Source organism: Marmota flaviventris, chromosome 5, assembly GCF_047511675.1.
Source record: "Marmota flaviventris isolate mMarFla1 chromosome 5, mMarFla1.hap1, whole genome shotgun sequence".
In the NCBI taxonomy this organism is placed as follows: Eukaryota; Metazoa; Chordata; class Mammalia; order Rodentia; family Sciuridae; genus Marmota; species Marmota flaviventris.
The window spans coordinates 75,606,227-75,632,606 of record NC_092502.1 but is presented as its reverse complement, the minus strand read 5'-3'; the positions used below and the strand labels follow the sequence as shown (position 1 = coordinate 75,632,606).

At 34.4% G+C, this 26,380-nt stretch overlaps 1 protein-coding gene across 1 annotated transcript in view; it reads left to right on the top strand.

The window, feature by feature from the left end:
* Man2a1 (mannosidase alpha class 2A member 1) overlaps nucleotides 1-26,380 on the top strand; it is a 163,234-nt gene that overhangs the window by 33,968 nt on the left and 102,886 nt on the right. The window contains exons 4-5 of the mRNA XM_027927552.2: nucleotides 6,229-6,400; nucleotides 26,252-26,379. Of these exons, the coding sequence (XP_027783353.2) occupies nucleotides 6,229-6,400; nucleotides 26,252-26,379 (300 nt within the window). The remainder of the gene's footprint in view (nucleotides 1-6,228; nucleotides 6,401-26,251; nucleotide 26,380) is intronic.

Genomic DNA, 26,380 nt, shown 5'->3' with positions numbered 1-26,380 from the left:
GGTGTTACTAGATGCTCATAAATGGGATCTGTAAAAAGAAACCAAATGAATTTTGCATACTTTTAGAAATTATTTTGGAGGCTGATCTCACAATTGGGGGTTTCATATATCAAGGTGTATGCAGGTCTTTTAAAGGACACTTTAAAAAGCAATACAGTAAGGGGTCACAGCTGGACGACATACACACACAGCTGCGAGATGAACCAAATCCCAGCTGTCCTAATGGTAATGCAAATAGATTCTTGTGGTGTAAAGTTTTCAGTGACATCACCTTAGGTGAAATTAAGAAGTACTATGTCTCAAAAAACTAATGGAAGTGAAGCTAATAGATCTAGAAAACTATCAGATAACACCGAGTCACCTGGAAGAAGAAAATGGTGGTCTTATTTTGGAAACCTGAATTCAAAAGCATTTAGAGGAATCAGCAGGTTATGGGTTTCCAGAGATTTAATGGGTCTTTAGAAGCATCATCTCTATCTTTAACTCTCTCCTTATCTCTCCAGACTTAAGTCAGTTACTTAGTTCTTTTTTTTTTTTTTTTTTTGCTTCATTGGTCCTCTTATTTCCCTTGGTCTATTTCCACTGCAGTTTGAAACCATTTTTTTTGACTGAATTGTTGAAATTGTCTCATTTCCTGTGTTTGTTTCTATTTTACCTTTAAACTGTATGCTTTATACTCTTGGTACAGATATTTTTGAAAGTACAGAACTGAAAACCTTAGTTTCCTCCTAATTTTCTGTAAGAACAAGAATGGTTTCAAATATTTTTAATATGTGTCCCCACTTCTATTTTTCATTTTATTATCTTCCTATTTCTACCATGTATCCTACAGTGCAGTTGTACCCAACTGCCTCCTGCACCTGAAATTAATATATACTTTAAAGGATTATGTTATTCTCTGTATCCAGCTGATAACTAATCTAAGACTGAAATCTCTCTTCTACTCTTCTGGTTATGTATGTATGTATGTATGTATGTATGTATGTATTTCCACAGCAGTTTGTTCATATTTTCACTGTAGAATCTATGTTCATTTAGCTTTGCTTTATTACTTGCCCTTATTAGATGCTCAGTACATCTTTGAATGAATAAACTAGAATGTTAATTAAAACTCTTTCACAGTTTATCAGGGTGGAGAAGCAAACCTAACTTACAAGAGAAACCTTGGAATTAAAATTAATAAGGAGCATATTTGAGTAATAGTAATACCAATTAAGATTATAGGTCACCCCTTAAGTATAAGACTGGATGTTGTGATTGAATATTGAAGGATCCACCAGTGATGGAAGAAACCTGTTGATAATTTGCTTCTAGAGAATAGCTCAATGACTATAATAAGGAAGCTTGCTTTATAAGCCTATGTGTATTTATTTTTAAATTTGAGAATACTCTCAAATTGAAATAGCTTAAAGCTTACTTTTGATGTTTTAAATATTTGTTATCAATTTGTTACTTAACTGAATATAATTATTTTTTTACTCAAAATCTTTTCATGCCTTCTCAGAAGTTGGCACCAGTTTAACTTTTGAGTGGAATTATGTTCTCATTAAAAAACATTATTGATGCAGCCAAAATCACAATGATATAACAGTGCTGTTTTTGGTGGGAGTGTGCATCTTCAGGGATCAGTGTTTTAAATCATCTTAGGACTGACAGGGCCTTTTTAATTATTAATATTGTAGAAACCTAAAGGACAAAGATAATTAGGTTGGCCTCAGAATAGAGTGAATATACTCAAGCTATAGTATAATATCTTTTACCTTTGGTTTCATTTCTAGTTGAAGTACTAAATTTGCATTTCTATTCTTCCATGCCTTCCCCCGACACCCTGCACCTCGCCTCCCAGTCCTTTTGGTCATACATTTCATTCATCTCTCAGGTACTTATTTACTGAACTCTTGTGTAGGTTTGCAGTAGGTGCTAGATTCATGAAAATGACTGAGTTGAACTTTGGGTTATAGTATGCCCAGGCCTGCTTCAAAAATTTGTAGATCTGGGGCAGAAGTACAAAGAGACTCACATACCCTGCTTCTCAATATTTAAAAGTCAAAAGTCAAAACAATAGATGGCTTAAAACAAAAAAAGAAAAATAGAAATCCCTTTGTGATCTGGAAGACCAAGTGTAGCTTTACTCTTTAGACTGCTTAGGCTCCACATTCCCACTGGAGTGTGATGGTATATATGGGAAGAGTCTACCTTGGGAGTAGTCCAATACCCTTTCCTCCCAGACCTGGCCTTGTCCCAAACCAGGACGAGCTTTGCTTGCAGACACCACAGTGTTCTGTCCACACCCCAACAAACTGCAGCCTCTTGGCCCTGCTTGGGTAGGGAGGTTTCAGTTGCAGGTTCAATGTAGGCTGAAGAAGCCAGCTTGGTGCTATTTGGACACAAATGTCTGAGCCTTGGTACTTGGAGAGCATGACAGGCTCTGGGTGGGCAAGTTCTTTAGCCTATGGATTTATCCTGTGTAAAGTGGTGTGGTTGGAGGACAAATGGGGAGATCCTTCTAAATCAGGGCCAGATACTTCTTGTCTAGGTACTCAGGATAATATTGTTTATGCTCATGTACCCCACCCTGCAAAAAAAAAAAAAAAAGTGTTCCTTAAGAAGATCAGATCTCCACAGATTCTAAGCTATAATCAAGAGTCCAAAATTTAAAAATAGTGATTTATCAATGAGTAATTATAGGTACTAATTGTTTTTGCACATTTAAAATAGGCAATAGAATTTTCAACTTTGTAAGTATTTTACTTTAGAACTTAAAAAACAGTGTGCTGAATTTGGATTTAAACCTGCTTTGTGGAATTTCTAATTATTCACTTATTATTTTAGACATTTCTCCACTTGTTTAAAACATCTATTAGCTCTTTTGTGGGTTGTAGGGTGGTTAGAATGAAAAAGAATAAATTGAAAGGTATTTTTAATGCTGTTGTAGCCCTGGTTCAATTTCTAAGTGTATTCAAGGGAAAGAAAAAAAAAAAAAAAGAAACTGAATTGTCCACTTAAGTAAATCAGCTTGCAACTCAATGTCCTAAGATTATTAAATCTAGAGATAGGAATATAATTTTATGTCACAAGAATTCATCCCATACAACTTTTCATAAAATACTGTCTATCTGATTGGTCTCATGTTAATATACAATTGTAGTTTTTACAGTGATTTAGAAAAAGCAAGAACCAATTCAGTGAAAAAGGGAATACTTGATTACTCTATTGTATAACAGCAATAAAAACTAATTTACTGTTATATTACTCAATATTGGAAGCTTGCAAGAGGCTATCTTTCAGTTCATTCTTCATTAATTGTGCTATATTGTAGTGGTATTAGTATCTATTATAGATGAGTTTTATGGAAGGCTTTTAAGTTGACATCTCTGAGCTTGTATTTTGGTTCATGTAAATATCTTTGACATATTTTCTACATGATTGTTGAAGGGCAAATGAAGTGTTGAAGGCAAAATGGATTAATCAGTCACTGTGATTCCTCTCTGAAAACCCTTATGAGTTGATGAGTCTTTGAAATGATCTTAGTTCATAAGAAATTATAATTGTTGAAATTAAATAGTTATATTTTAAGAAAACCTTTTACTTATTTATCTTTATAAAGATTAGTCCTTTTAAATTTGCCTTTTATGCTAGATTTTTGGAGTTTTTCTATTAAATTATGTATAGAGGCATTCCACTGCTCATAGTTCTTTAATTTGGTTAATAGAAAAATAATTAGGAATTAGTTTTGACCGTTGCTAAAGTTTAGATAAAAGACACACATGTTGTCTTAAAGATAATTCTAACAAAGCCATTTAGGTAATTTACATGGTTCTTGTTACATATATGTAATAAGAGTATGGTGCAGAAATAAATTTGCTTATCTACATTGGAATTCAGCTTGTAATAAGTAGGTAGATATAGAATACTAAATGTGAAGATGGTGCTTGATAAATTGTCTCTGCATTGCAGTCTTTTTTGTGGAGCTGCTAATAACACTAATTTCTTCCAGAACTGCGTTAGTTTACCATGGCTACTGTAACAAACTACCCTTAGCTATGAGGGAGTTTAAACAGCTGAGGTTTATTTTCTTATAGTTCTGGAGGATAGAAGTCCAAGATCAAGGTGTCAGGATTGGTTTCTTTGGGGGCTTCTCTCTCCCTGGCTTGTAAATGTCCATCTTCTCTTTGTCTTCTCATGGTCTTCCTTCTGTGTGTCGGTGCCCTAATCTCCTCTTTTTATAAGGGTACCAGTCATTTTGGGATTTACCTCTTTAAAGACTTTATCTCCAAATATAGTTACATTCTGAGGTGGTAGTAGGTCTTCAACATATGACACAGTTTAGCCCATTACAAGGGTAAGGATTGAATTTGATGTAAACTAAATTTGTGGAAACTAATAAGATATAGACAATTTAAATATTTTAATTATATACTTTTAAAAAATTAGGTGTTAGAAATGTCTTTTTTATTTCCCCTTTACCTGGTTTAATTGTACCAGTGGGAAAAGCACAGTTGAAGACTGATGATGATAATGCTGATAGTCAAAATAATAGCAGCTAATGTTTGTCCAAAGCTCAGTTCTATGTACTTGATGTTTCTAAACTCAATGGTGTTGGCATGGACAGTGGGAATTTAGGGAATCCCCACTTAAGGGTAGTTTGGATTTTCTTTGCCCATCTCTGGGAATCCAGATGTGGATTTGGGCGTGGTTGTTATGGGGCAGAGCTCTAGGTTAATACCTCCATGAAGCAAGATGGAATTCTTTGCAAATCATTATTTTGTGAGATAAATTAGAGTTTTTCTAAAGGTATAGCTTTTTAATTAAACATGGAAAACTTAAATTATCCAGGAACCTTGTTTTGGTAACAAAACCAATTTAAAAATGGCTCAAGATCAGGAAGGGGTTCTATAAAGGATATTTCACACTCTTCCTGTTTGGCTTATCCAGCATCATACCTGTCATATTGTAGGTGCTCAGTAAATAATTGTAGAGTGAATGAGTTAAAGCAAGAAGGATAAATACAATCACAGCTCCAATGCCCTTTCAAAAGTGCACATTGTTTGCTAGCAGATTCAATATACACTGACTGTTAATCATAGACAGTCTTTTGGGCACCTTATCTTTTAGTTCCCTTACATGTATGATGTTTGGAAGCAAATGAGTGGTAGTTCAGCTTGGATGTATAGAAACTTTCCTTCCTGTAAGATTTCATAGATGATTTATGCTACATGCTTTTTCCACAGTTTAAAATATAAATTTTAAAAGTAAGAAACTCATTAAATAAAAATCTTAGAACTTAGACTTGGGAAAAAATATTTTATAGATGAAAATACGTCATTTTCCAGGGGGTCCACTTTGCTTACAGGTGAAATCTGTGGCAGTGTTATATTTTTGCCATGACCATTTTAATTATATGCTATGTTTGGACCTGTGGGTCTTGTTAAAAATGTTTCTTATAATGAAATTGCTAATGTTTTCGGTTTAAATTTCTATGATATTTGAAAAGTAGTAAAAAAAATTCAGAGAATCAAATTTTCAATACCTGTGATTTTCTTTTATTTAGAAAAAAATATGCATAGATGTATACAGTTTGGTGTTTGATTAGTGACGTTTTGTGATTCATAAAAAAAAAAAAAAAAGAATAATGGACAGTCTTTGGGAACAATTGCCTGTTTTGGGGAGAATTCTTCTTCCTAGTATCCATGTCAGTAGTGTATGTATTTAACTTATTGCTCTGCTGCTAACTTTTAGATTTTAGTTTATACTTGTGATTTTGTTTGTCTTATTTTAACTTGTTTGATGGGTGGGAAATTTTAGATGTGGCATGAGAGGATACAGTTTTGATATATATTATAGGAAGGGAGTGTCAGTTTGTTAACACTGTTTATTTAGATTTTTAAGATTAAAAAAAATTCTTAAATTAGAGATAAGTAATTAAATTAACTGTTTAGGCATAAATAACTGCTTTTTGGCTCCAAGTCATCTTATTTTTCATTTTTCTTCCTGAATTTCTATGCAGTTTTTAGGGAGTGTTTTATTGTTTCAGTAATCATGGGGTTTTTGAGTCTTATGTCAACTAAAATGGAATTTAATTAATTGAAAACACTGGTTAAAATTTTAAATATATCTTTTTATGAATGAAACATCTAAAGATGTCCAAAGGTAATGCAGTGGAATGTGAATGAGTTGTAATCAGACATGTGAATCAGACCTTTGTGGTATATTTGTGTCTTGGTTTAGGTTGGTTGAAGACTTTCAATGAATACTTTAGAGAAAAGACTCATTATATTTTTAATAACATGGTCATAAAGCTGAAAGAAGACTCAAGTCGGAAATTTATGTGGTCTGAAATCTCTTACCTTTCAAAATGGTGGGATATTGTAGATACTCAGAAGAAGGAAGCTGTTAAAAGGTTTGTTTTAAAGCTTTTTTTAAAATTTGGTAGTATTAATGATTAATTGTATAGTGAAACAAGTGTTAAATTTTTAGAAGGTGAATTTTTAGCCTTATTTCTGAAACTTTTATTTCTTTATATTCTTTTTTTCAATTGGTTTTGATTCATCTTTTTTAAAAAAAGAATTGAAACGTTTCCATTGAAATTCTTATTCCAACTTTATCCTAGAAATGGAATTTCTAGGTCAAAGGGGCTTAATATTTAAATTTTTTATAGCATATCATCAGAGTGATTTCTAGAAAAGTTATTTCAATTAATCTTTCAATCTTCTGTGTAGAAATGTACAAACTCCTCAGCTTATTGGTCAACAATATAATTTTTGAAAAACTTGGTCAATTTGTTGAAAAATATTTTAATTTGCATTTTTGATTGCTATCAGTGTTGCATATTTCTCTTAGAAACTAAATTTTTTGTGACTTGCTTGATTATACTTTTTCTTATTCACTTTTAGATATATATTTTTCTGAAGTTTTTATTAATTATTAATCTTTAACATACAGACTTAAAATTTTCGTGTAGTCAAGTCTGTTAGTCTGTTTTCTTGTGATATTGCTTTTGCTTTTGTAATTAGGGGAAGATTACAGTTTAGATAAATAGTTCTTTTTTTCTCTAGTTCCTTTTTTTAAAAAAAACTCCAAATTTATGTCCTTCTATATAGTGACAGGTGGTTCTCTGATCACCAATTATGGATTATTTTATCTATTTAACATTTATATAGCACTGACTGCATCTGTCACTGTTCTAAGCACTTTACAAATTATAACTAACAATCCTTTCAACTGTTTTGTGAAGTAGGTATGATCATTATCCTCATTTTACAGATAAAGACACTGATTCATTGATGTCACTCTGCTAAACATGGCAGCACTAGTATTCCATCCAGCCTGGGCTTTCTACTTCCAAACATTGTGCCTTCACATGCTTTGCTGCTTAAAGATTTAAATAAGATTTATTTAAATAAGATTTATTTAAATAAGATTTAAATAATCCATCCTTTTCTACTGATTTGAAGTGCCATCTTTATTCTGTTTAAATATGTGCTGATTTCTGGGCATCTTGACCTGTTTCATGGACTTTACTGTTTAACTTTTTTTTTTAATATGTATGTATATTTTTTTTAGTTGTAGATGGACACAATACATTTATTTTATTTTTTCATTTTTATGTGGTGCTGAGGATTGAACCCAGTGCCTCACATGTGCTAGGCAGACTCTCTACCACTGAACCACCACCCCAGCCCCTCTGTTTGACTTTTAATTGTTATGGTTTTATGATATATTTCCTTAGACACTTTCAGTCTTCTCTTGTCTTTCTATATTGAAAGATTATTTTAATGAATGACCATTTAATTTTCTCAAACAGCTTTATAATTAATTTATTAAGTTCCTCCTACTCCATAAAAAAAAATCTTTGGATTTTGATGGAAATTGGCATAAACAGCCAATGACAATTTTAGGGAGAACTGACTTCTATGACTTCTATCATTAATTGGAGCATGTAGACTCTGGAGGTACCAGGATAAGCTGAGTATCCACCATAGCCAAAGTGGCTAGCCACTCTTCTACTCTAGATATGTGTTATCTGGACATTTCCTCCAGTTACCCAAGATAAACTAGAATTCCAAAGTGTTGTGTATTACTTTTTAAATTGAAATGTTAGCAGCTAATTTAGATTAACATACATAGGTGTATGCACATGTACATACACACAAATGCACAAATACACAGCCAATCATAACATTTCTGAAGCCTTATTTTTATTTTTCAGTAGTGGGTATTGAATCTAGGGGTGCTTAACCACTGAGTCACTTCCCCAGCCCTTTTTATCTTTTATTTTGAGATAAGGTCTTGCTATTTTGCTTAGGGCCTAAGTTATTGAGGCTGGCATCAAACTTGTGATTCTCCTGCCTCAGCTTCCCAGAATCACTGGATTCCAGACTTGTGCCACAGCGCCTGGCTTCTAAATCTTTAGTTTAGCTCTAGCTACCTACTAGTTGGCAAGCTTTTAAAAATTAAGAATTATCTTGTAAAACTACATGAAGGTCTGGAGTTGTGGCTCAGTGGTAGAGCACTTGCCTAGCATGTGTAAGGCACTGGGTTCAATTCTCAGCACCACATATAAATAAATGAATAAAATAAAGGTCCATCAACATCTAAAAAAATATTTAAAAAACTACATGGAACTTTTTTTGGTTTGACTAAGTTTTAAGATATAAAAATGCTTTTGTTTGTTTAGATCTTACATTACTCCTTATATACAAATAACATTTTATATTTTCTAAAAAAAGATAATTTTATAGAAATTCTATTGATTTTTTTTTAGATTTTTAAAGATTTATTTCATCTGTACTTATTGTTTGCTTTTTTTATTACTTATTTTCTGATTTTTTTCCTTCATCTTTAATAGACTAGCTAAAGCTTTCACTTATTTTATTGGTTTTCACCTGCTCCCACTTCCCTCAGAATCTATTTGTATTTTTGTGGTCTTTAACTTTGACCTTTCTGCTTTCATCTTTCCTAATTTCTTCTGCCTGCTTTCACTAATGTTAAATGGGCCAATCCATTTATTTTAATAAGAAATGTACCTCTATCTGTGTGTTTACTTTTTAGCACTGTTATAACTAGCTTTTACATTTTTACATGTAATTTTGTCGTTATTGTATTTTTTTCGTAAGTATTCTGCAGCTGTACTTACCATTTTCTCTTTGACTAGAAAAATAATTTTATTTTGAAAATGCTCTTTTTTCCTGCTTTACTTTGTTAAAAACTTGCTTTAATGTCTTATAGTCAGAGAGTATGAACTGTGTGCTTTTTATTCTTTAGAGTATTTTGAGTTTTTCTTTGTGACTTAATATGTGAACAATATTGATGAACCTTCTGATGGTACTTAAAGAGGAGGTGTTGGTAGAATGTGCATTTTGATGGGTATCTGCTAATTCAGTATTTTAAAAATACTGTTTTCATCTGTGTATAGTTAATTCTGCTATCATGCAACATATTCATTCTTTAAAAAAAATCACTGTGTATGCACAGTCATGCAATAAAATCACAGTGCTTGTGGAAAAAATGAGGTTAGGGTGCATAGCACTGTAGAACTTCATCAGTGATTTGTGCTCACAAAGATCCTAAAAAAGGAAACCTAATAAAAGTGCTTGTCCAGTTTTACATGTATTAAACTAAGACATGCATAAATGCTACAATAAATGTATCCGTTTACCTTGAAAAAGATCTGATATTTGTTTGTGAAAGTGGGTGTTGGAAAAAGAATAGATTGTGTGTTACTGTGAAATGGTGGTGTAAGTGTTGTTTCTTGAAATCTGATGGAAAGTTGCACAGCAGGTGTGGAGGAGTGTGACTCATAACACATGATGAACTGAAGGAGCTGGTTGATGTTTGCAGCATGCACATGTGTGTATTCCCAGGGCTCAGTTCATTTGGATAGTTATCTGCCTTCACCTGGTGTTTCTCTGGGACTAAATTGCATATCAAAAATGAAAATTTTTTTTCCTAATAAAATCAATCACTTTGGAACAAATTCCCATTTCTAAAACAAGTGTCTATAGCAGAACTGGCTGTATTTACTTTTTGCTAACATTCTCTTGTCAGCTTCCTCTTGTTTTTTTTTTTTTTTTTTTTTTTCTCCTTTATTTCATGCCTGATCTGTTTGGATCTTTACTAGCTCATTTGTTTATTCATTCAACAGACATTTCCTGGATGTAAACTATGGAGCAGGAATTGCAAGGTTCTGGGCACTCTGGTATTTCTGTTCTTCATCATAAATTGTATCTATCCCTATTGACAAACTACAGTCTTCTCCTTTTAATGGTCAACATTACTACCACAACTACTCTTTTTTGTTGTTGTTCATTTGTTTTAGTTTGCCTGATCTGTGCTACTCTTTTTACTGTAAGGACAGCAATTTTGAATGGTAGTTCAAAAGGCTGGTGATGGGATCCAGACTGCCTGGGTTCAAACCCTGGCAACTCTCAGTGACCCTGTAATTTTGGGTAAGTTTCTTAACCTCTGTGCCATAGTTCCTTTATTTGTCAAATGAAGATAATATCGGAATTCATTTTATTTGGTCTTTTATTGAGGATTGAATTAAAACAAATAAGATGCTCAACACATGCATGAAACATTTTAAAACCCCCAGTACATATTATTGGATATTATTATTATTATATTATTATTTGTATTTGGAAATAATACCTTTATTTTCTTTATTTTTATGTGGTGCTGAGGATTGAACTCAGTACCTTGCATGTGCTAGGCATGTGCTCTACCTCTGAGCCACAACCATAGCCTTTTATTGTTTTAGCTTTTATTTTTCATTTGGAATATTTTTGGGGGGCCCTTATGGAATTTTTATTTCTGAAGTTAACTCAATAATTTTATTTTTTAATAATTATATAAAATTTATGTTTGTGATTTATCTTTAAGGAGTCTTCTTATATAATGCTCAATTGAAGATAACTTTTTGTACCCTCTGCTCATGTGCATTTAGGATTAAAAAACGTTTATCCATGAGGTGCTAAATTTTCACCAAGTTATGGGCTGGGGTTGTGGCTCAGTGGTAGAGTACTCCCCTAGCACGGGTGAGTCACTGGGTTCAATCCTCAGCACCACATAAAAAATAAATAAATAAAATTTCACCAAGTTATATTTTTAGGTATGTATAATTTTTCACTCAGTTTTCCATCTATCAGTTTAAAATTTCTTCAACATACTTTCTGCACTTCCTGACTGCTGCTTTCTTTTCATTTGTTTTAGAAGTCAATTGTCTATTTATTGGGTTTAGCCTCTTTTACATATGTAGTTTTTTTTTTTTTCTTAATTTCTTATGTTTGCTGTCTTTTGCGAGATTCTTCTCAAGGATTCCCCAACTCCCTCCTAATTCACTCCCTGGTAGTGAGTCTATTCTTTCCTGGCTTTAAATGCTTTGTTTTAACTTTATTTCTGTGTTCTTTGTATTATTGTCCATAAGTCCAAGTATTTTCCCTTTTTCATTCTTGAGCAAAACAACTTAACTCATACCTAATGTATCTTGCTTGAAAGCCTTTCCTTTTCTAACCAAATATATGCTGAATATATTGAATATAAAAACCCTTTTCTTGCTGAATTTGTTATTACTGGTAGATTGGCATTCACTCCACTAGTTTCCTTTTGAAAATGGTTTTTCATGCAGAGAGGTCAGATCCTCCATCTTCCTGCCCTGAAATCAGACAAGTCAGCTGTGACCTACACACCGTTAATCAGCATATTAATTCCCAGGATTTTCATCTGTACAGAGTGAAGTGAGGGCTGACAGATGGAAAGGAGGGGAGCAGGTATGAAGAGAAGTTTGCAAGCCCTTTCTCATAGCACATAGCACCTTGCATTTATGAGACTCTTTTTCTTTGACCTGGTCCCTTTTGCCCCTGCCATATGATCTCACTTTCCTCCAGCCCTTTGTTTATCCTGGACTTTTAGCCTTGCCCTCAATTCTTGGTGCCCAGTAACATCCCCAGTACATTTTGTTTCCAGTTAGTGTTGCTTGCAAATTAAACAGATAGCTGATACATTCCTCCGTAGTTCCCTTGTTGGAGAACTAGTTCCTGGAGGAGTACATGAACTTCCTGCATCTAACAGTTGGGGAAGGTGCCAAGGTTATTAAATAGGATTGGGGGAGGGGAAGAGATGAACTGGAGCTGTGAGAAGATCTGGAGAAGGAATGTCCCATCTATGAATGTCTTTCTTTGGTGAAATTGCTGTGCCTGGTGCTGACTTTCTGCATCTAGCTCTCTTTTGACTTGGCCTGTACGTTAGGTAGAAGGTGTGAAGATTGTTCTTCACAGAGGCCAAAAAGTCCAGTCAGGAAACTAGGCTTTCTGCCTGCTGTGTTTGATAGGAGGAGGCCATGCTTGGCTTCCTTCCAGCAAGGCTGCATCAGGGAGCTGCCTGGTAGGAACTATGGTTAGTGAGCTTTGCCTCTGCAGTTAGCTTTCCAAACCAGGGGCTGTAGCCAGAATCTCAGAATCTTCTCCATTTATGACTTGAGACTCCATACTGATTTTCATACTGGGCAGCTATGGATCAGTTCTTGCTGAATTCTGTACAGTTTCACCTACATTGTCAGAAATGCTGCCAATTTTAGGACATGTGGATGATCTCCTTCTGAGGGAGGCCAGAGACCCCCACCCAGAAGACCCCTGCCATAACTAAACTTCTCCAGAGACCCTCAGAAATTCTGTTTAGCATAGTTGTTCTTAGACTATCAGCAAGAATTTTTACAACATAGTTTTCAGGTGGAGGATACCTTTGCAGAGACAGAGTGAGGGACTCAAGGCCTCCAGCCTTGGTCTGGAGCCTACACAGAGGCTTTTGCATCTCAAAGGACGGACTACAGTCATGCCCTTTGGAGCCAGGTGGTGGGAAAAAAAGAGGAGGGGGATGGATTGGGGTTATAGCTCAGTGGTAGGATGCCCATCTCACATTTGTGGGGCACTGGGTTCAATCCTTAGCACCACATAAAAATAAATAAAGATATTGTGTCCATCTACAACTAAAAAAAAAAATTTAAAAAAAAAAAAAAGGAGAGGAGAACACTCCCTTTCCCAGACACTGATTTTCACAGAGAGTGTCCTTGGCCTGAATTGGGTGCCCAGAACAGTGAAAAAAGTTGCTTTTATGTAAACTTCCTCAGATTGTGAGGCTCTGAGCCCCTCCCCTTACATACTGGGTATAAAGTTCTAAAATTTCTGAACTCAGGGTTCAGAGGGGTGATTTGATGGAGGCAAAAGCCCCCCTTTTGAACCCAGGTGCTGCCAATAAACCTGCTTCCTGCTATTCCTTGGTGTCCAGCCTCCTCTGTCCTATTTCACTTCTCTTGATTCTACCTGAGTGCAGGTTTCTCTCTTTTTATTTTGTTTTTGTTGGCCATTTTACTTAGGTTGAACTGTATACAGTTGCCAATATTTGACCACTTTTGATGTACAAAAATGGAAGTTCCTCATATGATTCAATGCAATGCTAAGGATAGAGGATGGCAAGATTTGTGGGGGGATGTAGGGGGGTAGGGTGTGCACCATTTTTCTTGAATAAAAGTTTATTTTATAGCTACACTAGGACATTGAGCTTTTTTGTTGTTGTTGTCAAGATTCGCTTAAAGTTCTCTCTGTTCTGGCTATAATCATTCACTTTTGTTCATTTATTACATTTATCTGTGGAACTAGGATAATAGCAATTGTTTTTCTTACTTGAACAAAACATTCTTAGAGTTAGTTACCTAAATGTAGGCAACATGTATAAATACTGGGGAAAACTTATTAGATGTTTGTATTTTGTATTTGCTCCCCTTAATTAAAGTTCTTAGCTTGTTCTAAGGGGCATTACCAATAGAATCTTTTTTTTTTTTTTTGACAACTAGTGTATTGCTTATACAATGGCTTGTTTTTCCCTTTTTGAAGATGAGCTATGGATTAAATGTCTGTACCTGAATTTGCAAACTAGCTATTGCAGAGCTGAATTTGTAATTCCAGCAGAGTTCCACCTAAGCTTTCACTGTCCCTGAAGAATACCAATTGATTGTGGGAACGTAACAAAAACATAACTCAAGTGATCCCCATAATCTATTCTAGCAATGACTTGTTTGATTCTTCCCTCATGTGGCAGCAGTATTTAGCTTTATAAGCCTTTAAAAGTGAAAATCTAGTTAACTAAAGAGAAATCCATGCAAACAACATCTAGCTTTTCTAGTTCTCTCTCTCTCTCTCTCTCTCTCTCTCTCTCTCTTGGTGGCTCAAAATAATTTAATCAATTATAGTCATGGCCCCTGTTTGTAACACATTCCAGTGGATTTAAAAGAAACTGCCTTTCATGAAGTAATCAGCACATTTTCTGTATATGCTCGTTTTATTTACTTTTTAGACTTCATATTTGGATATTTTTGGCTAAATGCAGTTAAATACTGCATAATGTTCATAATACATCAAAATGTGACCTCAGAGTCAAGCTGCTAAAACATTACCCTTAGCATTTCCTTTGACTAGCATCCACCATATTTCACATTTGTTGTTTCTCTCTGGGCTCTGAGATACTAAAACAGTTTTTACATTGCATTTGCTTCTGCCCTTGATGCCAGTAGTTGTTGGAAAAACCCACTGAATGGTTAGAACCTAGAACACTTTGCATGATCTCAGAAATCTTGACCAGCTTCTTTCTGTCACATTTTGATGTGAAATAAGCTCCAGTTGTATCCATTACTTAGTAGACTTTGTATCTTCACCACATTTCTGCCTTTCATTTTGTTTCTAAGAATGCAGACTTTTTATTCATCTAATCTCTAACCATCCTCTTGTATCTTTTTAAGGTTCATATGTAAGTGAACTTTTCACTCAGTCCTCTCAACTATCTTTATTTTTTGGAATCAGAGAAATACTTGATGTTAGTTTCTTAAATAATAAGAATCCAACTTCTCCTATGTATATTTTGTATTTTCCTGAAAAAAAATGGACTGTTAATGTTCTTATACAGACTAATTTATTATATGTTTTATACAGGTCAGATTTTATGGTATTTAACCAAAGGCTGTTATAAAATTTACAAAGCAATGAGAAGTTAGTGTGTCTTGTGAAGTTCAGAATCAGTACAGAGTTGGATTGAGTTTACAGCCTAAAGCTACTTAACATTTCATCAGAGGGATCATAGCAATGTACCATGGTCTAAAATAACTTGCTCTGATTTTCTTCTCTCCTCATTTGCTAAGTGTCCTGCTCTTGCCTGTGGGGTAACCCCCCTCCCCATTCTCTTCATTTTGCATGCTTGTCCACATTATTATTTAAATTACTTAGCATTCAGTCTACTCCCAGATCTCAAACTCCAACCTAGACTTCTTTCTTTTTCCCTGGTTAATGTACTGGTAGGAGCTAACATTTGAGGGTGTGCTGTGAACCCAAGACATGTTCCAAGCACTTATATATTTTTTTAGTCAATCCCCTAGCATTCACTTTAAGTTCCTTTATTATCCTTATTCTCCTCTTGGGAAAACTGAGGCATTGAAGTTAAAGAACAAAACTAAAAGTTACCCAGCTGACATGGAGTTAGAACCAGAGCCAGGCACCCTTGCTGCAGAATTGGTGCTCCTAACTCCTATGATCCTCTGCCTTTTGGCCTGCCATTTTTCCCACATCCAGTCAGTACTTGAACCTTGTCAGTTTCACCTCTATAGTAACTGTGGGCCCTGGACCCTCATTTTCATCCCTGTTGCTCTTGTTCTTTTTAAATTTTTTTTTCTTAAGTTGTAGATGGACACAGTACCTTTATTTATTTGTTTATTTTTATGTGGTGCTGGGCATCAAACCCAGTGCCTCACACATGCTAGGTAAGCATTCTACCACTGAGCCACAACCCCAGCCCTCTTGTTCTTTCTGTTGTGAAGACTACCAGATGATCTCCCTGAGTCTAGTTGCGCTATTTCAGAGCATCCTCCGTTTCACCATTGGGTTTTTCAATATATTTGAGTCTGATGATGTTTTTTCTATGCGCTTAAATTGCAATTATACTTCAGTGTCAAAAGTTGCAGACTAATTTTCTCTGCCTGACACAAACTGACTTTTTTATTCAGATCCCCCCTACTTATCCACCTTTGTCCCCAGTCACTTCTTGCTTCCTCTTCCATAGGATGAGTATTGAGCCATCCATGTGGGTACCTTGTACACATGCTGTTTTATGCTGTTCAGGAATTTGTCCATGTGTTCTTTTGGATTTTTTTTACCCTTTTATGAACTGAATAATGTTAGTCCTTTTAATTTCCAGAGACTCAGCTGAAATATTACTTTATCTCCAAAGCCTTCTCTCATTTGCTCCACCATGCATTCAGCAATAACAGATGAGCAAGACTGACCTGATCCCAGCCCTCAGGGAAGAACAGGCAAGATATGTAATTAAGCACAGGATTACAATAGAATGTTTTCTTCTATGGAGCAAGAAGGGGGTTTTGGAAGCAAGTGGTATTCAAGTAGAAACCTGAAGGATGACAAAGAAAGGGGTGTCAGAGTGTAGGGAAGAAATTTCAGGTTACCTGAAGAGAGTTGTGGTTACGGGCCAGGGATTAGCCCAGAGGCATTACATGCCCAAAACCCTGAAGTTTATTAGTCTGCAACAGCAGGACCCAGATGTGTGTGTGTAGAGACTGGGTAATGTGTGGCCATCAGGGAGATACAAATGAAAACTTCTATGAGGTATTGTCTTTGACCCCTTTAGAATGGCTGAAATAAAAAATCTACTGGTGATAGCAAAGAATGTACACTCTTACTGCTCATGGGAACATAAAATGGATGACTTTCTTTTTTATGTATTTTTTATTTTTAGTTGTAGATGAACACAGTCTCTTTATTTTATGTATCTATTTTTATGTGGTGCTGAGTATCAAACCTGGTGCCTCATATGTGTTAGGCAAGCGCTGTATCACTGAGCCACAACCCAGCCCTGTATAGATATTTTTGTAGAATAATTTTTCATAGAAGTTCAAAACTGGAAATAATTCAAATGTCCATCAACAAAATGATGGGTTAAAAAATGTGGCATACACAATCCCTAAAAAACAAATACCAAATGTCTTCTTTGATATAATGAGAGCAACTAAGAACAGAGCAGGGAGGAAGAGCAGGAAGAAAAGATTAACATTAAACAGATACATGAGGTGGGAGGGAAAGGGAGAGAAAAGGGAAATTGCATGGTAATGGAGGGAGACCCTCATTGTTATACAAAATTACATATAAGAGGGGAATGGGAAAATAAACAAGGAGAAAAATGAATTACAGTAGATGGGGTAGAGAGAGAAGATGGGAGGGGAGGGGAGGGGGGATAGTAGAGGATAGGAAAGGTAGCAGAATACAACAGTTACTAATAGGGCATTATGTAAAAATGTGGATGTGTAACCGATGTGATTCTGCAATCTGTATTTGGAGTAAAATTGGGAGTTCATAACCAACTTGAATCTAATGTATGAAATATGATATGTCAAGAGCTTTGTAATGTTTTGAACAACCAATAAAAAATAAAAATGTGGCATACAATGGAATACTACACAGCAATGAAAGATAATGAATTACTCAAATATATTGTAATATGGATGAATCTTACAAACATATTAAGTGAAAAAAAAAGCCAGACACAGAAGAATAAATGTTGCATGATTCCACTTAATGAAATCTGAGAGCAGACTAAACTGATCTATTATGATAGAAATAACAATGTCAGAATTGTATGTTTTGGGGGAGTAGTAGGTGGACATAGTTTGGAAAGGGGCATAGGAAAACTCATGAGTTAATGGAAATATTCTGGGTATTATTTTGAATAGTGATTATAGTTGTCAGAATTCATGAGTGAACATACATATTGCATGTTGTTAGATCTCAATTTAAAATACCTCAGAAAATATAGTACACCCATAAACATGATATATGTCCCCATTCATGGTAAACTGTGCCAACCATAACCCTTTGTGCATGTTTAGTAAGTTGTTAAGAATGAGTTTTAAAATTTTATTCTTTAACTTCTTACATGTTTCCCCAATTTATGATGAGTGAACATTTTTTAAATTTATTTATTTTTATTCTAATTTCTTATATATGACAGAATACATTACAATTCATATTACACATATAGAACACAATTTTCCATATCTCTTATTGTACACAAAATATTGACACAACATTTATTTCTTTATACATGTACTTAGGGTAATGAAGTCTATCTCATTCCACAATCTTTTCTACCCTCATATCCCCTCCCTTCCTCTCCCACCCCTTTGCCCTATCTAGAGTTCATCTAATCCTCCTGTGACTCTATCATCCACTGCCCCCAAACCCCATTATGAATCAGCCTCCTTATGTCAGAGAAAACATTTGGCATTTTCTTTTTGGTATTGGCCAACTTCACTTAGCATTATATTCTCTAACTCCATCCATTTACCTGCACATGCCATAATTTTATTCTCTTTTAAAGCCAAATAATATTCCATTATGTATGTATACCACATTTTGTTTATCCATTCCTCTACTGAAGGGCATGAATGAACATTTTTTGAATGAAGTCATATTTATTATACATTGAGGTATTTAAATTAGACTGCATCCCCTATTAAAACTTTGCAGAAATTATTCATTGAACCATCTGAGGAATATTCTTAAATATTATGGCCATTTTCAAGCTACAGTTTTGTTTTCAGTGCTTAGGAGAAATCAGGATATAGCTTTTAAAGTTTAGAAACATTTTAATTTTTTTTAAAATATAAGCCCAAATATATAGGAAGAGTATACAATGAAAGATAAAGTACTCAACCATTTCTGTCTCCTTGTCCTTTATCTCTTCTTACTGGAGCTAGTTGACTAGATGCATTTATTTTGTGTACAGGTAAAGAATTGAATATGCACATATGTTTGTAGACATACATATGCATACATATATTATACAGATGATAAGGCACATTGCACTGTGCTTTTTTGAGTGGGTCTTTGTTTTTTATTGTGGCAAAAATGCATAATATTAAAGGTACCCCTTTAACGATTTTTAAGTCTCCAATTCTGTTGTCTACCCATCGCCACCCTCCATTTCTAGTAATTTTTCATAATCTCAAACCAAAAGTTTGTATCCATTATATAGTAATTCCCATTTCTCTCTGCTCACATCGCCAGTTGCTGACAACCACCATTCTACTTTCTGTTTCTCTGTATATGATTATTCTAGGTATCTCATAAATAGATATTATGCAATTTTTGTCCTTCCATGTTGGCCTGGTTTACTTGCACAGTGTCTTCAAGGTTCATCTGTTACAGCATGCATCAGAACTTCTTTCCTCCCTAAGGCTGCATGACATTTCATGGTATGTAGAGACCACATTTTGTCTATTCTTTTGTCCTTTGATGGACATTTGGGTTGCTTCCACTTTTTTGTCTTTTTTATAATGCTGCTATGAACAATTGATATACAAATATCTGAGTCTTTTATTTTAGTCCTTTTGTGTATGTACCTCAGAGTAGGATTGCTAGATCATATGGTGATTCTACATTTAAGTTTTTGAGGAAGCCCTGTACTGTTTTCCACAGTGGCTGTACCATTTTATGTTCCCACAAGCATTGTGCAGATTTCTTTCTTTATTTCCACTTGTTTGCTGTTTTTTAAATAATAGCTATCCTAATGGGTATTGTACCATGCATTTTAAACATATTTCTTGGAGAACCTTTTATAAAGTCTATTTAATGAATGGGACTTAATTTATTTATTTCCAATTGATTACCATGTAGTTTTATTTCTGATCTCTTGCTCATGCATAGAGTGTATCTTTTATCTTTAGTGTATATAGTACTTTCATTTTTTAAAACTTTTAAATATTTTCTGACTTTTTTTGAGAGAACCTGGAAAAGTATCTTTGCATTTTACAATTTAAGATTGCTAGCAGTACTTAAGAATACCTATTTCTGTTCAACCTCGGCGTTACAGTATGTTATACAACTTTTTCATCTTTCTAATCTGATAGGTGAAAAGTGGCATCTTATTGAGTTTTCAACTTTCATTTCCTAGTGAGGTTAAATTTCTTTTCATTTTTAGGAGCCACTTATTTCTGAAATATCTGCTTCATATACTTTGTTTTTCTTTTGCATTTTTTGGTACCCTTTTCTTACACTTTTATATAAATAGGAACACTGAGTAAATGGTGCTTGAAACAGATGTGATTGCTGTGCTCATGGAGCTTATAGTCTGTTGGAGGAAAAAGACAGTACAAAATACGAATGTATAATTCACTTTTGTTATGAATGCTATGAAATCAAGTGACGTTTGGGTGGGATGTGGTAGTCAGCAGTGGATTCATAAGTGCAAATAAGCAAGTACTAGAAGGGAAAATGTTTTAGGCAGATTGAGAGCATGCACTGAGAGCTGAAAGAAGAATGGCTAGATCTGAAGTGAAATTGGGAAGAAATAATGAGATGTAACTCATTGTCTTCTTTTCCTCATACACGAAACCTTTAATAGGCATCAATATTCAAAAAATACAAGTTTCTACAATTATGAAGAGTTTTAAAATAAAAATCTTATTTTTACTCTCTTACAGATAATCTCCCTAATCTGATTAGCAGAAATAAGTGAGGTTCTCAGCAACTCAGTGAGACTCTGTCTCTAAATTAAATACAAAATAAGGATGGGGATGTGGCTCAGTGGCCAAGTGCCTCAAAGTTCAATTCCTGGTACCTCAAAAAAGAAAATCTGATTAGCAACTGTCTTTAGGGTATGAATTGATTCTTTTGAGAGCCTCTATCTTTTTGAGTTTTAATTAATTTTTAAATTTATGAATAAAACTCTGTTTGTCATCTTGTATTATTTCATATTTCCCCAAATGTGTGATTACAGATTCAACTCATTGTCTCATTTGAAATTAATTTGTGATTCTTTGAAGCTTATTAGGTGATGCATTGTTTGCTACTAAGTTGTCTGTAACTATTTCATCATTAGGGAGAAAGGCTCTTTGAGTGTGTCCTCCTGTGTGTCACCACAATCCAAATGGCTGATGAGTCTACATAGGGGGAGAATGATTTACTGCTTCTTGTGCTCTCCAGTATTCTTAAGTGTAAATTCTGCATCCTAGGCAAAATGAGCAGTGACAGAAATACTCAGCTTAATTTTGATCAGTTACTTCCTTCATTAAGCTTTTTATATCAAATCCCCTAGCATTGAAATAGAAACACAGAAATACATTAATTAGTTACAAATCAAGTCAGTACCTTAAAAAAGTGAAACACCAGTATTGTTAACTTTCAGAATGCCTAAGTTTCTGAATTTTGCTACATTTTGCTACATACATGGGCTGTGTTTCCTTCGTTTCCTTTTCCACCTTTGCCTCTGAATCTCCTATTTATTAGGAAATATCTTGAAGTGTATATGTAAAAATTGTTTGCCAGAAATTAGTGTGTTGGTAGAACCAGAGCAATAGACCTTATGGGAGGGGCATGAGTTTTTGGATATATTTTCCTCTGCCTTTTTTAGAATTGGTTCATTTATTTGATTTTTAAACATCAAGTGAATAAAAATACTTTGAAATGCCTGTATTTGTTCTAAGTAAAATTTTCTGCCTGGGAATGGTGGCGTGCCCAGGAGGCTAAGACAAGAAAATGGCACATTTGAGGCCAGTCTCTGCAATTTAACAAGGCCCTAAATAACTTATTCAGACCTTGTCATAACATACAAAAAATAAATAGGGCTGGGAATGTAGCTCAGTGTTAAATTGTCCCTGGGTTAAACCCCCAGTAATCCCCCCCGCTGCCATTTTTTTTTAATGTTGGATATAGCTATTTCCAATTACTTTTATTTAAATTATTAAAGTCTTGAAAATGCAGTTATAATCTGTCTTAATTTTTGTCTTATCACTAACAGTAGTGATTTTAAGTGGTATTTTTTATATGCTTACATAACTTTTCTGTTATTGCTTTTATTTTTAGAAGTATTTCCTTATATGTTGTTTCTACAAGATACTCTGTTCTAATTTTTGTGGCTATTATTAAATGATGATGGTCATTGCTGTGTTTCTCAATAATTAGGTCAATAGCTTTCCCTTTTTTGGGGGGGCAGGTACCATTTGTTGTTCTTTATCCCTCAGATGCTGAAGTGCTTATCACATAGGGTCTGGAGTACAGGGCAAATTTGTGTGCTTACAGATTTCTGCTTTTGTCTTTGATATTGAATGATCACATGGCAAGTGTTTTTGTCTTACACAATAAATATTTTATACCAAACCAAACTTCACTGCCTGTAAGAATCTTCTGGTTTATAATCTTTCTTTTTTTTCTTTTTTAAACCATGCTTATGGATGGTTTTGAGGGTCATACAGTGGGAAAAATAGGCAGTTCAGTTAAAGAGGTATAACCACTAACCTTATTATTCCTGTGTCGCATTACATAGGCTGTTGCTTCATATTTAAAATTATGTTGTTTTTGCTTTCCATTGGTTGTTTTTTTCTGATTAGAGAGTCTGTGCTGAGAAAACACTAAAAGCTGTGCTCCTTTGGCCTGTTATTGTGACCTTATTTCTACCTATTTTGACCTACTCATGCAATTTTTCTTAAAAACATGTAGTGGCAAGCTATTCTAAAAGGAAAGTCCCCTGGCTTCCATGACATAATATATTAACTTTTTCTTATGAGCATGTTTGGAAAAAAAAAAAAAAAAAACATCAGAGAACCTATAATAATCCATTCTTTTCCCCACAAATTTGATGGCTATATTGAGAAGATTTTTCTCAACTTTTAAGTCTGACCCACAGATGTGACTAATCTATGGCACAATTTTGGTAATTTTAAACATCTTTTGCCAACTGTAGGAATAGTTTCTCCTTATTACTCTTTTCTAGAATTTTTCACAAATTTATTCATTTTAACATTATCACTTCCTTTTCCTCATATATTATCTTTCTACTTGATCTTTGACTTTCCTTTTGATTTTCTTTTTAAGACTTCCCATGCTTCCCTATTTCCTCCTTATTATTTTGTATACTGTGCATTGAACCCAGGGTGCTTTGCCACTGTGCTACATACCCAGTCCTTTTTATTTTGAGACATGGTCTCTCTAAGTTGATAAGACTAGCCTCTACCTTGCAATCCTTCTGTCTCAGCCTTCTGAGTTGATGGAATTACAGGCATATTCCACCACACCCAGTTCCCTAACTTAAATTAAAAATTTTTTTTTGTTGTTGTTAATGGACCTTTATTTTATTTATTTATTTATTATTTATAAGCGGTGCTGAGAATCGAAGACAGTGTTTCACACCTGCTAGGCAAGTGCTCTACTTACTACTGAACCACAACCCCAGCCCCCTAACTTAAATTTATATGGCCCCTTTTCCTAAGCTTACTTTTCTTTTAAATTTTTTTTGACATATTATACATGCATGGAATATAACTTATTCTAATTAGGATCCCATTCTTGTGGTTGTACATGTTGTGTTGTTTCATGGGTGGTGTATTCATATATGAATGTAGGAAAGTGACGTCCGCTTTGTTTTACTGTGCTTCCTGTTCCCATAAGCTTGGTTTTCTATTGGAGTAGTTCCTTTTGGATGTCCCCCTATTATCAGTAATCTTGACCAAATTTATATTCATCATTCCAAAGTGAGTCCCCTTGTCAACTCTACTTCACTGTCTTGTTTATTAATACCACTGCTCCCTTAGACACTTGTCATTGGAACCCCAAGTCATATTTGTTGTAATCCTCCTTTTCTTTAGCTCCAATCCTTCCCTAATTTCTCTTGATACTTTTTCATAAAATGACTCCGTTGTCTTCTTTCTCTTCCATATTTCTTACCATTATCGAATTCTAGAGCATCTCACCTCATGCCTAGATTATTGAAAGTTCCTGCTGTCACTTCCTTTTCTAATTTATGTTTCATGTATCTGTGAGCTTGGCATATATATATATATATATATATATATATATATATATATATATATATATATATAATGTTATGTAACTACCAATATTAAACTGAGAGTCTCATTCATTGATTGCTTAGGGGGCATGTAGATGTGAACCAAACAGCATGTGTAGTCCCTGTTCTTTAGACTTATGTTTTAATGGAGAATAGGAGTGAAGAGAAGAGAGAAGGCATGTAAATGAACAGGTAACTTTGATTTGTGATATAAGCCATGATGTAATGATAGTGATTTGGGGATACTGTGGAAGTATGATTTAGCCTGGGTGCTTACAGAGACTTCTCTGAGTATATATATTTGAGTTGAGACATGAAGGCAGTTGGAACCAGCTAGCTGGGGAAGGATAGAGAAGAAAGTAATGGAAAATATCTTAGATATTTTGTCTTTAACCACATGACATACCATCAAAGCATCTCAGGCATCATGGGGAAGGAGAAGGGATGGGGTGTTCACAAGCAAAGCTGGGAAAATTAGTTGCAGAATATAATTTTATTCTGTATTCAATTGACTGTTCTTAGGAAACCATTTGTGACTATAGGACAGGAGCTAGGTAGCAAAATTGATATAGGTAAAAAAAAATTCCATCTTTAGGGTGATTTTTTTCCCATTTTTAAAAAATTTTCTTAATCCATAGTTATTTTCTCTTCTAGATCAGCAAAGAATTTATTTTTGATAAACTTATAAAATAATGAAGTTGAGTTTCCACATTTCATGGTCATATTAAATCCTAAACTGTCCTGACATCTCAGGTTACCAGTGCTCTCATAAGGTATAAAGGTTTAGTTAGGTCCATGGCCTCTAGAGCGTGGTTAAATCAGGCAATCACCATTATGATACATAAAAGAACTAATTATGAGCAAAGGCAGTAAGGGTGGGTGAGACACAGTAGTCTTGGATTTAGTTGTGTTCTTAAAGAAATGTAATTTATAGAAATTTCCAGCTTTTTTTTTTCTAAGTTTTTGATGTTTGTCTCAGATTCTGAATGTTGTCGGACATTTGCGTTCCTTTAGATGCTATAATGAGTCATTATATTCTTCAAGTGAAATAATTAGTTAATGATCCCCATGACAATGTAAATTTAACTCACTTCTTTGTATTTTATGCAAGAAATTTTTAGATATAACTTATTTTTATACTTCTAGAAACTGTATCCGTTATCCAGGATCACTGGTTAAGTGATCACTGGTTAAGTGATCCTGCATATGTTTAGAAATCAAATGTTGTGTTAATGTTGGGCTTCTGATACGTATTTTTTGTGCCTTTGGTGTGCTTTGAGTAAATTTGGCTTGGTATTTCACTGTCAGGTGTGTGCATCCAGTGAGATATATACTTGCTTCATCCTGAAATTTTACCATTGTCCAAACCACCGTATTGCAAACTGTCTGTGACACTTAAGATATTTGCTTAAATTATTAATTTTATGCTTTGGCACTTTTCAAAAATTTTTTAATAGTTTTTTTTTCCTTCTCATAAAAACTTATTTTCTTATAACAATTCAATTTTACAAAGGCTAGGGATCTTTAACCTGTATGGTATTATGGCAAAGGTTAGTAGACAAATAATGATAATGTTTGAGCTTTTCATTCAATAAGGAAAAATAAACAATATAGTTTACATTCAGACTAAATCTAGAGCAAAGTGCTTTAATTCATTTTGTGGGGGGTGGTGGTACTGGGGATTGAACTCAGAGGCACTCAACCACTGAGCCACATCCTCAGCTCCATTTTGTATTTTATTTAGAGACAGGGCCTCACTGAGTTGCTTAGTGTCTTGCCATTGCTGCGGCTGGATTTGAATTTTTGATCCTCTTGTCTCAACCTCCCTGTCTGCTGGGATTACAGGCATATGCCACCATACCTGGCTAATTCTTATTTTTGAGTAGTTTGCTTCATTAACTTCTCAGTGTCATAAGTACTATGGTAAATATTATTTTTTTGGTATAGGTATATGGAAATAAATTCTATCCTTAAAATAGCCCTCCAGTAAATACTCATCAAGCATGTACTCTGAGTAAAGCACCTTGCCTAGATGCTTTGTAGGATTCAGAAATAAATTATATGTGGCTCCTGAGATTAAGAGTCTTTGCAGCTGTGTGGGAAATTATACCCTTTGGGAAAGGAGCCTCCAAAGTGACCTGCATGACCTTGCCTAGGGAAGGGATGGTTAGCTAAGACATTTTACTAGGGAAGCTTTATCGCTAGAACCCTAAAGTTGAATTCATTCATTGGTGTAAATTTTTTTTTTTTTTTCACAGAATAAATTCTGGCTACACTTGAAGACTGTTTTACAATGTTTATTCTACTTTTATTTTTTTTATTTGAACTTATATTTGTTAATGTCTTGTCATCTCCCTAGGTTTCTGCAAACAGGTCAGTTTGAAGTTGTGACAGGTGGCTGGGTTATGCCTGATGAAGCTACTTCACATTATTTTGCCTTAATTGACCAGCTAATTGAAGGACATCAATGGCTGGAAAAACATCTAGG